At 66.0% G+C, this 12,039-nt stretch overlaps 1 protein-coding gene across 1 annotated transcript in view; it reads left to right on the top strand.

Moving 5' to 3' along the window:
- The first annotated feature begins 246 nt into the window (after positions 1-246).
- The window catches only part of Cacna1i (calcium voltage-gated channel subunit alpha1 I), a 79,087-nt gene continuing 67,294 nt past the window's right edge, over positions 247-12,039 (top strand). Inside the window, exon 1 of the mRNA XM_026405913.2 lies at positions 247-478. Within this exon, the coding sequence (XP_026261698.2) occupies positions 247-478 (232 nt within the window). The remainder of the gene's footprint in view (positions 479-12,039) is intronic.

Here is a 12,039-nt window from a genome sequence, read left to right as displayed (position 1 = left end):
CCTGGGTTCTGTCCTCGGCATGGGGGCAGGAGGGCGCTGGAAGGAAGACTCAGGCCTGGCATGTGACCAGACATGCCCTGGGACCGCCCAGCGGTCCACTCTTCCCTCATCCTCACAGCCGGAGTGAGGGCCTGAGCGGGGCTGAGCAGTGTCCCCTCCTGGGGGAGGCAGCTGGGGGCGGGTGCCAGGCCTGCCCCCCACGGGCCACCCTCTCTGCTCCCCCAGGGCACACCCCTCAGCGCTGACATGGCTGAGAGCACCCCGCCAGCCTCCTCCTCGGCAGCAGCTCCAGCCCCTGAGCTGGGAATAACCGCGCAGCCGGGGCCCCAGAGCCCCCCGCCGTCCCCTCCCGGCCTGGAGGAGCCCCTGGATGGAGCCGATCCTGAAGTCCCCCACCCGGACCTGGCGCCAGTGGCCTTCTTCTGCCTGCGACAGACCACCAGTCCCCGGAACTGGTGCATCAAGATGGTGTGCAACCCATATCCTTTGCAGGCTGTTGCACCTGCCCCGGGGCCAAGGGTGGGGACAGGGAGGTCAGAGAGTCCTTTCCAGTGAGCCCGCCCACCCAAGTCCTCGCCCTCACTAGAAGGTGAGGCCTGGGCTAGCCAGGGGCCTCGGTGGTGGCAGGCGGGCGCAGACGGTCGGCAGGGAGGCTCTGGGCTTGGGCTTGGACAGATGAGGACCTGGGGTCTTGCTGACAGGAAGGTTCTGGAAGTTGCCGGTGGCTCAGCCAGTGCTTTGTGTGAGGGGCTGGGGACGCAGATCCGTCAGAGCCTGGCCCAGCTCCTGGCCTTGAGCCATCCGTGGTGGGTGGTGACCACAGAGATGGCGGGAGCTGTGACCAGGGCTCCTGAGGGTGGGCTGGGGACAATGGATCCCCTGGCGAGTCCCCTGCTGCGCCTCTGTGAACTCCTGCCACTCCTGGCTTGAGACCTGTCCTCAGGGCTCTGTGCTGCGGAGCTGGACGGTCGGAGTGAGATTCAGCGCTTACTGTTCTGGGTCTGGGGAGTCTGAGGCCGAGGGACCGGCACAAGGCCTTGGTGCCTCGTCATCCTCGGGCAGCAGAGAGCGAGGGGGACCCGGCCTGCCTTGTGACGACCCGCTCTCGCGATGACCAGCCAACTCCCCGGGCAGTGGCACTGCCCAGCCGTGAGGCCAGAGCCCTCTCTTGCAGGTTCCCCTCTTTGAGGTCCCACCTTTCAGCTCTGCTGCGTTGGGGATTAAATTTCCAACCCATGAGTTTTGGGGACACATTAAGACCCCCACCCCCAGTTCCCACTCCCGTGGCCCGAGCACAGTCCTAGCCCTCCTGCCAGGCCCTGTGCCTGCCCATGGGCCTTGCTCTCTCCACTCTGCTCCCCTTGGGTCCTCGGGGCCTCAGAGCCTTCCCGAGTGCTCTTCCCTGGCCTGAGATGCTTTTCCTGCCCCTCCTCGCTTGGCCAGCACCCTTCAACTTGGAGCTTCAGTGTCACCTCCTCCGGGAGGCCCTCAGGGATTCCCCTCGGGCCTCCGTGGTGTCAGCTAGCTCTGGAACGCAGCATCCTCCTCCTGGGTGGTGCCAGATGGCGGGCAGGGACGGAACCCTCTTGTCCACCGCTGGACACTTTGGGGCCTGGCACATGGTGGTGTCCTCCGTGTGCTCTCTGGGTGCGTGGACGGAGTCGGAGCTGGGCCTCGCTGAGAGGGAGGGGCCAGGTGGGGAGGGGGTGCTGTGGCGGTGGCACCCCTGCTGGAGAGGGAGGTGGCGGAGGGCGGGGGGCCCTGGCAGCCGCAGGAGGCGCCACCTGGGCCCTGAGAGCAGCGGGGGCTGCGGGCAGTTTGCGCTGGGACCTGAGCTTGGGTGTGGGGCTTGAGACAGGGGCTGTTGGTGGCCTCCTGCTGGTGCTGGAGGCCACCCAGGGAAGGTAGGCTGCAGGGTGAGCCCTGCGCTAGGCTCGGGATGCCCGGGAGGCAGGCGGGTGTCGAGGCTGATCCCGGAAAGGAGGCCGCTGTGCCCCGTCTGCCCAGGTCTGCCAGCCTCCCTGTCCACAGGGGCGGAGGTGATGGTGGGCCCTGGGCCCCCAGCTCCTGGAGGCCAGAGGGTCCACTGTCAGGGAGAGGAATGCAGAGTGGGTGACGGTGGCTCTTGGGGCCACAGGCCTCGACGCTCCCTGGGGACGGTCAGGGGTCTCGGACACGGTGAGGCCTGGCAGGGCTCAGCTGGGGCTTCGAGGTCCAGGCTGCCTGGGCCATCCCAGGATCTCTTGGCCCCTGGGCACTAAGTATTAGTCCACCAGTCCCTGGGGACTCAGAGGACAAAGAACCGTGTCCCAGGGACTCCTGGGAGTGACAGAGGCAGGTGCCACCCATGTGAGAGGTTTTACTACAAAGTGTTGGGGAGACTGGGGGCGTAGAGCATAAGCAGGGGTCGGCCAGGCAGAGGAGGGGTGACTGCAGCGGGTTTGGGCCTTCAAGGAAGAGAAGGCTGGTTGGAGGACCAGGGAGATGGTGGGACAATGTCACAGTGGCCAGGGCTGGGCAGGATGACAAGAGTGGATTTCGACTGTGCCCCTTGGGTACTGTGTGGCCTTGAGTATGTCTTCACCTCTCTGGTCAGGATGATTATACTGCTGTGGGCTATAGATGGCCTTGGCCTGGGAGTCTGACTGCAGGGCTGGAGCAGCACAGAGCTGGCCCAAGTGGCCCAAGTGGCCCCTCGAGGTGCGTTGGTCGAGTTCTGTGTGCCGTGTGTGGCTTTGGGCAGGGCCCTCTCTCTGAGCCCTGGCCTCTCTGCCTACGATGGAGGGGCCAGACGAGGTGCCCTCTTCTTGCTGTGGGAGCCTGGGGCCAGCCATGCTCACAAGGAGGATGTGCCCTTGACCTCAGGCAGCCTGGCCCGCCCACGGCCATCCCTGGTTTTCTACCTTTCTGACCTCCTGGGCCAACAGAGCCTTTGGGTCACTCTCCCTATCTCCTCCACCCTCTGAGCCAGGCAGAGGAGGGTGACTGGGGTTGGGGACCACAAAGGGACTGCCCTGGAAGGGGGAAGGGAGGGGTGCCCCAGAATCCTCACAGTCAGAGGCTGCTGGCCCCCTGGGCTGGAGGATGGAGGTAGCTCAGGACTCAACCAGAACTTCAACCAGGGAAGTGGGCATCCCCAAGTGCCCGTGTGGGAGGGCATCAGGGCAGGCTCAGCTGGGGCTTCTGGGTGACTCGCTGTGGTAGTAATTTGAGGCCCATCCCAGGGTGTCTCTTGGCCCCTGGGCACTAAGTATTTGTACTGTCCTCAGTCATGTGACCACCGACAGGTCACATGTCCAGACCCTGCAGAGGAAGCTCTACTCCCGCTGAGGCCAAGCCCAGAGGAACGGCAGACATGGGGCAAGAGACCAGCAGTGGACACCTCCCTGGATCCTAGGTCGGGGTCGGGGACAGGGCAGTGGGGCATCCGCCCCCACAGCTGATCCTGAGCTTGTGTCCCTGGTGCTCATGGGCCTGGCCCAGGGCCAGCTGCCCTTTGAAGCTTGGTGCTTCCTGACTCAGCTCCTTGCTCGGCCCGAGCTGGGCCCTGAGTCACCACCTGACTCACGGGAGCTGGCAGGCCACTAGGAGCCTCCGAGCTTGCAAGCCGGGAGGGAAAGGTTCACTCGCCCAAATGTCAGCACCACTCCCTGCCCGGCCTGGGCCTTGGCTTGTGCCATCGGCTGGGGGTTCAGCTGGGAGGCCCCCGGGTTTGAAATGCCAGGGGCTAGACAGCACAGTCTGACTCACGGCAGGTGGCGTGTGGCACTGTGAAAAGTGCTGGGCACTCGAGTCAGACAGACCCGGGGGCCGGTTCTGCTTCTGGTTGCTCTGTGACCCTGGGTTAGTTTCTTCACCTCTCTGAGTCCCAGTTTCCCTGCCTGTCCACTGAGGACGGTCTCCGGGCCTGCACGGAAGACTGAAGCAGTATGAGGGGACTGTGACCACGGAGCTTGGTAGATGAGACAAGCAGCGCCTACATGTGGCTTTCACTGTCGGGAGAGCCCGAGGGGGATCAGCGTCCTCACGCGCTGCTGAGTAGACACTCTGCTGGGGTAGATTCAATAAGACTCTGGGCGACAGGGACCCAACACCTTCCAAGGACATCGTCTCCAAGGAAAATCGGATTCGACCTGTTATCTAGGGGAATTGGTGGGAGCTTGGCTGCTGGTGCTGGCCGGTCAGTGCGGACATTGCTAATCGATCCTGGCACCTGCAGCGGGCGGCCCTGGCAGCCAGGACTGACCAGCTAGGACCCATTTCCCACCCTCCCTTAGATCTCGGGGCCTTTCTCAGGAGCAGAACCAGCTGCAGTTCCGTATGGTCTCCGGGAGCCTCCGTTTCAGGGTCAGCGGGAGGCTGAGGAGGCTGACCTGACCTTAGACGGGGGCTTTGCCTGCACCGTCCCTTTTAGCCCCCGCGGTCCCCCCCCGGGACCTCACCCCCATTTTACACCTGAGAGAAGTGAGGCTCCGAGAGGTTGCACTGCCAGGATGTGATGGGGTCCCCAGGTCCCCAGCGTGCATGTGCCGGGGTCTGTCCCTGGGGTTCGCAGTCCCCCGACCCCGCACTGCTGGGCCGGCCTCCTGAGTGACAGCGCTGCAGAGCTCTGCTGCAGCGAGCCGGCCAGGCGTGGTGGGGACGCCAGCCAGCTGTGACACCTCCTCCTGCTCTGACCAGCTGACTAGGGAGGGTGCAGCCTGGGCCGGACGCGGGAGCCCCGCTGCCCAGTGACCTTGGCCAAGTCACTGCCCCTGGTGCCTGGGCTCCCGGCCTGCAGAGGGGCCCAGCGGCTGCGAGGTCTGAGAGGGTCGGGTCCCCCTGCCGTCCTCCTGGGGCCGTGGTCCACAGGCTGGTGGCCGAGAACCCTGCCTCGGACTCGCTGACCTGGCCCATCTCTGGGAGGGGCAGGGGCAGGGCCCATGGCGTGTTCAGGGCCTCGGGAGCCAAGTCTCGCGTCCCAAGCAGCTGGGGGGTTGCGCAGGGACGAGGGCCCCATCCACCTCAGCACCACTGAGTCTTTGTCCCTGTGTGATGTACTGTGGCCGGGACGTTGCTCTGGCTCCTGGGAGGGAGGACACCTGGGTGACCATCATGAGATGGCTCTGGGGTCATGGTGAGGAGTGAGGGGGCCCAGGGTGGGACTGGACAGGCATGGCGGCCCTCGGGGCCGGCAGGGAGGAGGGGACCCTGACTCTGGGGCTGCCCCAGGGTGTGCCCCTGTTGCCGAGGGAGTGGAGACCCGTGCTGGTGGCCCTGGACAGGCCCTGGCCCTCCTGAGCCTCTGCTTCTGTGAATTGGGGCCACAGGGACCCTGGTTGGGAACACTGGGGTCAAACGAAGGCTCCAGGGTGAGCACCGGGCAGACTCAGCGCTGGTGGCTCCTCTGTGCACCTTGGAGCTGATGGTGGAGCCGTGGGTCCCAAGGCACGTGGGCAGCTGGGCCCTGTGTCCCTGGCAATGGCCCGAGAACGTGCTGTCCCCTGGAGTGGGAAGGTGCCGGGCGAGGAGCAGGCCTTCTCTGAAGAAGACCCCGCGCTGGCCACCTGCCCCGGTCACGTAGTCCATCCCTGCCTCCTGGCTGCCTCTCAGTTCCGCTGTACCAGACAGGACCTAGGCCCACCAGCTTAGGCTTTGAGGACCTCTGTGGCAGCTCTGCGCCATCAGGAAGTCCTCCTTAATCTAACCTCCATCCTGTCCCGAGCCCTTTCTCTCCGCCGGGCACTGGGAGCGGGCAGCTGGCGGCCCTCCCCTCCTGCCCACCTGACAGCCAGTGTCCTCCTCTCCCCTCCTTCCCGCAGGGAAGAGCATGGCCAGGAGCCCCAGGCTGTGCAGGCTCAGCCCGCCCTCCCCTGGCCACCACATCCTCCCCTGGGCCACGGCGCCCTCCCCTGGGCCACCGCGCCCTCGGGGGACCTGGGCTCCCTGTGTGAGGCTGCGTGTCATCCTGGACAGATGCCCGGGCGCGGCTGTTGTCCCTCCCTCCTCCCCGCTGGGACCAGAACTGAACCCAGCCTGGGTCTGCGGCTCCCTGCCCACCTGGTTGTCCCCTGGTTGTCCTTCAACCCCATTCTGGGGACCCCCCTCGCGTCCCCAGACTCACATGGATGCTCCTTATCTGTCCCCAGCTCCCGCCCAGGCTTCCCTGGACCTGCCGCCTGCCATGCCCACTCCCCTTCCTCTGTCCCACCTGTCCAGGTCCCACCTGTCCCCCAAGGCCCAGCTTCCAGGCGAGACCCTGGGGGCAGGGCCTGTGGCCTGGGCTCTGGTGTCCCGGGCGGGGCCTGGACCCGGTGTTCAGGGGCCTCTTCGTCTTTCCCCTTTTCCAGGCGCTTGGCTGCCCTCCGTGGCCCCTCTTCGGGGGCCGCGGGGCAGCAAGTGTCCCTGCTCTGCCTCCGGAGCCTGGGGAGAGCGAGGCCCAGGAGGGAGCCGACTCGCCCCAGGTCACAGGTTGAGGGGGGCTGAAGCCAGGCAGGCGGGTCCCAGAGCCCAGCCCTGTCCAGAGGCGGTGGCCGTCCCCCGCAGCGTCCTCCGCAGCGGGCCTGGTGGGACGCCCAGACGCGCAGGCTGTGCCGGAAGTGGCAGCCCGTGTCTGGGCATCCGTCCACTTCCCTCCGTCTGGTGTGGAGAAGGTTGTTTTCCTCAGAAACAAAAGTCAGCTTCCAAGGCACCCACCCCCAGGAGGCGCCTGAGGCCAGAGTGGACGCGGTGCTCTCCCTGGGCAGCAGGTGGCCAATCAGAGGAGCCCGGGGTCACAGGAGATTGCGGAGGGCAGCCCCAGGTCCCGTGGCGTGGAGATTCCTGGGGAACAGAACTGCAGGGCCGAGGCCGCCCCTGATCTGGCCCGGCGACGTCCGTCTGCAGGAAGGGGTCTTTCGGTCTGGGTCTCGCTGCATGAATAGAGTTTTCCAGAACAGTTAGGGAGGGAGCTGCGGGCAGAGGGAGAAGGGGGGCGTTGGTTGGCATGGGCTGGCGAGCAGGGTGTGAGGTGCCAGGCTAGAGCTTGCACTCGTGACACTGGGAGGGGACACTGATGGGCGTCCAGCAGGGACCGACACAGGCAGATGCGCCTAGTAGGGCTGTCGCTCTTGGGGTGGAGGGCAGGGTGCCCGAGGGGAGACCGAGGCCGGAGGCCGGGCAGGGCTTGCAGGGCCCTCTGCTCGCGCGTTCACCGGGCAGGAGTCTGACACTTGCTGAACCTGTGGACGGTCCCCAAGGGCTGCTCTGTCATGTCAGAAGGGCCACCATGCAGGCCTGGGCACCCAGAGGTGACCCCACACTGGAGTCGCCCTCCTGTGACCAGGGCAGGAGGTCGGTGATGGGGGATCCCAGCTGAGGACATGTCCCGACCCAGGGCTCTGAGCCACGTTTGGGGTCCAGGGACGCTGATGGCCTGGGCGAGGACAGGAGGGGGCTGGGGCAGAAGGCCACCTGTGGTCTGGACTCCGGGGTGGGGGGTCTGCAGGCAGGAGGCAGACCTACTGTGTGTGGGTGGCCCCTGAGACTTGGCCCGGTTGACGATGAGGGCCAGAGAGGCGACCGCCCTGCAGGGCCCCCGGCCTGGCGGTGGCAGTGAGGGTGACCGAGGGGGCCGAAGCCCCTGGTAGTTGACGTGGGGCAGAGGGAGGCAGGGGACGGCTGGCGAGGAGTGGCCCCCTCCCGGCTGGTGTCATTCCCAGTCCTGCCCGTGTCAAGCTGACTGTGCCCCGGCTCCCTGAGACCCCATGGGGACCTGTGGGGAGACAAACGCCCGTCTGTCCCCCTGGGAGAGACCAATAGTCTAGTCGCTGGGGTCTTCCTGCCGGTCCCCAGCAGCTTCCCGCGGGTCGCCCTTCAACCTCCCCCCCCGGGCTGGATGGCTGTGTGTGGCGCTGAGCAGAACTTGCCCTCTCTGGGCGCCTCCCAGCCCCGAGGGAGCAGCTACCCAGTGGGGTGGAGGCGGAGAGCGTGGTCAGGAGAAGAGCCCAGCTTCTGTGAGGGTCTGTGAAGGAGGCGGGGACGGTGCTGTCCCATCCTGAAGGGTTTCCGGGGGCCACGTGGGCATGAGCTTCAATCCTGGGGGAGCCACTTAGTACAGTGTCACATACTGTGTCCCCATGAGCCCCTCTGCCCGGCTGCCCCGTCCATGGGACACCCAGCCACCCGCCCACCCCTTGACGTCTTTCCATTCCTTCGCCCACTCACCCGTGCGCCCCCATGGCCACCAGCCCTCACCTCACCTCCTGCGTCCACCTGCCCATCACCCGTCGCGCCCACCCTCCCGTCCACCCCTCCACCACCCCTCCGTCCATCGCCCATTCACTGGCTTGGCAAGGGCTGGCCGATCACCAGTCCCTCTGTTTCTCACCCCATGGGCCATCTGCCCTGTGCCCAGTCCAGCCCCGTGCTGGACGCCCCTCCCCTCAGCCAACTGTCCTCCCTGCCGGGCTGGGAGCTCCTGGAGGACAAGCCCGTCTCGGGCCTCTGCCCGTGGCCTTGCGCACAGTAGGGGTGCAGCAGAGCGTGCACTGGACCCGGTCCCCCCAGGCACAGCTGAGGCGGCGGGGCTCGGAGGACAGAGGTGGGGTGGCCGGTGGCCGAGGAAGCCCCTGGCCCAGGGCTCTGGAGCTGGCTGGGGAGGAGCGGGGGCCGCGGGGCGAGGGCTGCCGAGCGGAGGTCGGGAGGAGGCCAGGGTGGGTGGAGGCTGTCCAGGAGGAAGGGAGGGAGGGTGTGGCCGGCCCTGGGGAGAGGTGATCAGGCAGGGCCCCCCGGTGACAGGGACTCTGGACAGCTTCCAGGAGGGTGATGGGGCCTGGGACAGAGACTGGGGACCTGGCCACCCCACAGAAGGCCGTTGTCACCTGAGGAGTGGGCGTGGGGTCAGGGAGAGGAGGGGTGGCCCTGAGACCCAGCATTTAAGGGGCGGGGAGGAGGGCCAGCCCAGGGCTTGCGGTGGCCCCTGGCCCTGGGGCCGGCTCAGGTGGGGAGGCTTTTGGAGAAAACTCAGCGTTTCTTTCTGTCAAGCAGTGAAACCCCTGCAGTGTCCTGTGCAGCTCTGTGACTGTCACTGTAAAGTCACCGAGCTCTTTGTGGTGGCTGTGGAGCTTAGAATGTCACACCCGTCCGTCATGGCCAGGGCCCGGCCGGGCCTCGAGGCTCAGCATGTTGGACGCAGCCTTGAGAGGGCCTTGGTGACTGTGTTAACGTCCCCGGCTCCCGGGCGGCTCCTGGGCTTTAAAGGACTTGATTTGAAAGCATTATTCTGGGAAGGGGCTCGTGGGGTTCACGCCTGAGGCCCCGAGAAGGCTGAGGACCGGGTTCCAGGAGAGGGTCAGCGTGTCCACTGCTGCTGGCCGAGGGCGGACGCGAGGAGCGTGGCCTGCTGTGCCCGTGTGTGTGCGAGGGCCCAGGAGGCGCGGGCTGCGGGCTCCCTCTGGATGCTCAGGGGGTCGTTTGGGGAGTGGACAGGTCAAGGCGGCGCGTCACCCGTCCCTTGTCTTGCCCTCACCCTCTCTGTGTCTCCCCCGAGTGTCCATCTGAGGTTTCCAGGTCAGACCTGCATCTCCCTCATTTGGGTTCCCAGAGCCAGGCACAGAGGGAGGGCGAGGGGAGTCAGTGGTCAGGGCGGGGCGTTGACGGCCAGCAGAACCCTGTCCTGGGCAGGCATGCTGCCTTGGTGCCTCCCAGCGACGGGGATCTCACCACCTTCTGAGGCTGCAGGGGATTCTACGTAGGGCTCCTGGTCGGGCTCCGCAGTCTAGATGGCCTCGCTCTGCCCCTGACCAGCTCGCCTGTTGGGGAGGGGGTCACCTATGGCACCGTGACAGCTCAGAGCGGGCGTCTGTACCCCCCGCTCCTGCCCAAGTCACAGAGGCCTCCCCACAGGTGCACCTACCTTGTGGCGGGGCTTCTGAGGCCAGGTCAGCCACAGGCAGTGGACCCTGGTCCCCCGGGGCCTGCCTGACCCTTCTGTTGGGTAGTGGCCAAAGCAGGGTGTCTGACGAGCATCCGTGGCCACAGCCTCCATTCTGAGGCCCCTCCGCCGGGTCCTCCTCAGGCCCCACGGCCCTTTGTCCCTCCCACTGTCTGCACACTGTGCGTCTGGGGACCAGAGAACCAGGCCTGGCAGGGCCATCTGTCCTGTGGGACGCTCCCTGCCCCCAGAGGGACACACATGCCGGAGGCCCGGGGTACAGGGCCACCTGCCCAGCAGCTTGCGGTCCTCGCTCAACCACAGTGTCATCCTGGGCAGGGTCTGCCGCCTCTGGACCTCCATTTTCCCGTCTGTAAAGTGGGTGCCATCAGCCGGTTGCCGTGGGAACAAACCCTAAGACAAACGTAGAAGGTGGACGGCGAGAGTTCAGGTCCAGCCTGAGCGGAGGTCCTGGCACGTCCGGGGTCAGGCGTGTCGGCCTGGCAGTTGCCGGGCAGGTCTCCGTGGGTCAGAGACAGCAGGCGCCCCCACGCTGCTTGCGTTTCCTTGATGGCTGCGTTTTTATTTAGGGCTGATGCTTTCCATTATTTTTGTCTCCCCTATTTTTTTAATCGAGGTAAAATATGCACAAGTGCAGCTCACAGATCTGAGTGAGCCCAAGGCGCTGCCCTGGAACTCCTGTCCCGTGACCGCCACTCAGGCCGAGAGCATCTCCGCTCCCGGGAGCCCCCGCACCCCCTCCCCACCCTGGGCTGCTCCCCTCAAGCCCCCTCTCCCTGACCTTGGCTGCAGGTTAACTTGGCCTCGTTTTTAACTTCACGGAGTTGCACTCACACGTTATTTGCCCTGTTGTCTGGCTCTGTCACCCGATAGAGATTCGTCCATGCTGTCGGTCACTTGTCTTTTCAGGGCTCTAGAGTATTCCACCTCAGCGTGTCCCATGGGGTTCCTCAGCCTTGACCCTGTGACACTTTGGGTGGATGATCCTTTGCTGAAGCTGCTGTCCTGGGCATTGCAGGCCGTCAGCAGCTCCCCTGGCCTCTGCCCACTAGTGCCCAACCCCCCAGGTGTGACAACCAAGAATGGCATGGCCACTTGTCCCCAGGGGATCAGCCAGCCCTGGTTGAAAGCCGCTGTTCTGTTGATGGGCCCTTGGGTTGTTCCTGGGTTGGGGGTGTGACTGATAACGCCTCCATGAGCACTGCGGATGTGCCTCTTGGGGGACTTAGGGGACAGTGCTTGTGGACACTACCAGGGTCCTAGTGTGGGCCCGGGGTGGGGGCAGGAGGAGTGCTGGACTTCCCAGAGTGGCTGTTGCCCTGGAAGATGGGGCTCCAGGCCCAGGACAGAGCGGGCTCGAAATGGCACCCCCTCAGCAGCACGTGAGGAACGGCCACCGAGGCTGGGTCCCGGGCAGGGCCACCCCCCAGGTACCCCGGGGCAGGAGCCAGGCCGGGTTCATCCCGGTGGCCCAGGGCGCACACCAGGTGGACGCAGGCTCTCCACAGGGGCTGAGGATGTGGCCTCGGAGAAGCCAGGTGGCCCGGGCCTCCGCCCCCGGATGGACATGAGCCCGGCCTCCTCCTCCCGCCTGATGGACTCAGACAGCCCAGGGGCCCCCTGGGAAATGGACTCGGTTCCAGATTTAACAAAAATAAAAACACACTTGGCCGCCCCCGCCCAAACAGCCCCGCCCCCACCCTCCTCCAGAGCCCCCCGAATTACAGAAGCCCTCCCTGCTGGCCCGCGGTGGCCAGAGGGGGTGGTCGCCATGGTAACCGTGCAGGCCGCCGGCTGCTCCTGGAGAGGGGCCGCCCTGAGGAGCCTGCTGGGGCTGGGCCCTGCCCCTCCACCTAGTCACCCTTCTGCTTGGGGCCTGCAGTGTGAGGGGTCCTGGCCTGGGGGCTGCCTGGTGACCCTGCCCCTTGCTCTGGCCACCTGGGGGCTCAGGGCTGGTCCTCTCGGCCTCTGTGGCCTCTTCCTGCTGCCTCCCCACCCACCGCTGCCTCCTGCAGGTGAACCTGCCTCTTCCTGACCCCTCTGGGGGCCACACAGGACTGGACGTCCACCAGGCTGATGGACTGAGGGCTGAGCCCCCTGCTGACCCAGGCCCAGCCTCTACTCGC

Source organism: Urocitellus parryii, chromosome 5 (assembly GCF_045843805.1).
Source record: "Urocitellus parryii isolate mUroPar1 chromosome 5, mUroPar1.hap1, whole genome shotgun sequence".
NCBI lineage: Eukaryota > Metazoa > Chordata > Mammalia > Rodentia > Sciuridae > Urocitellus > Urocitellus parryii.
The sequence above is the reverse complement of the archived record's forward strand: the minus strand, read 5'-3'. Positions and strand labels throughout refer to the sequence as shown.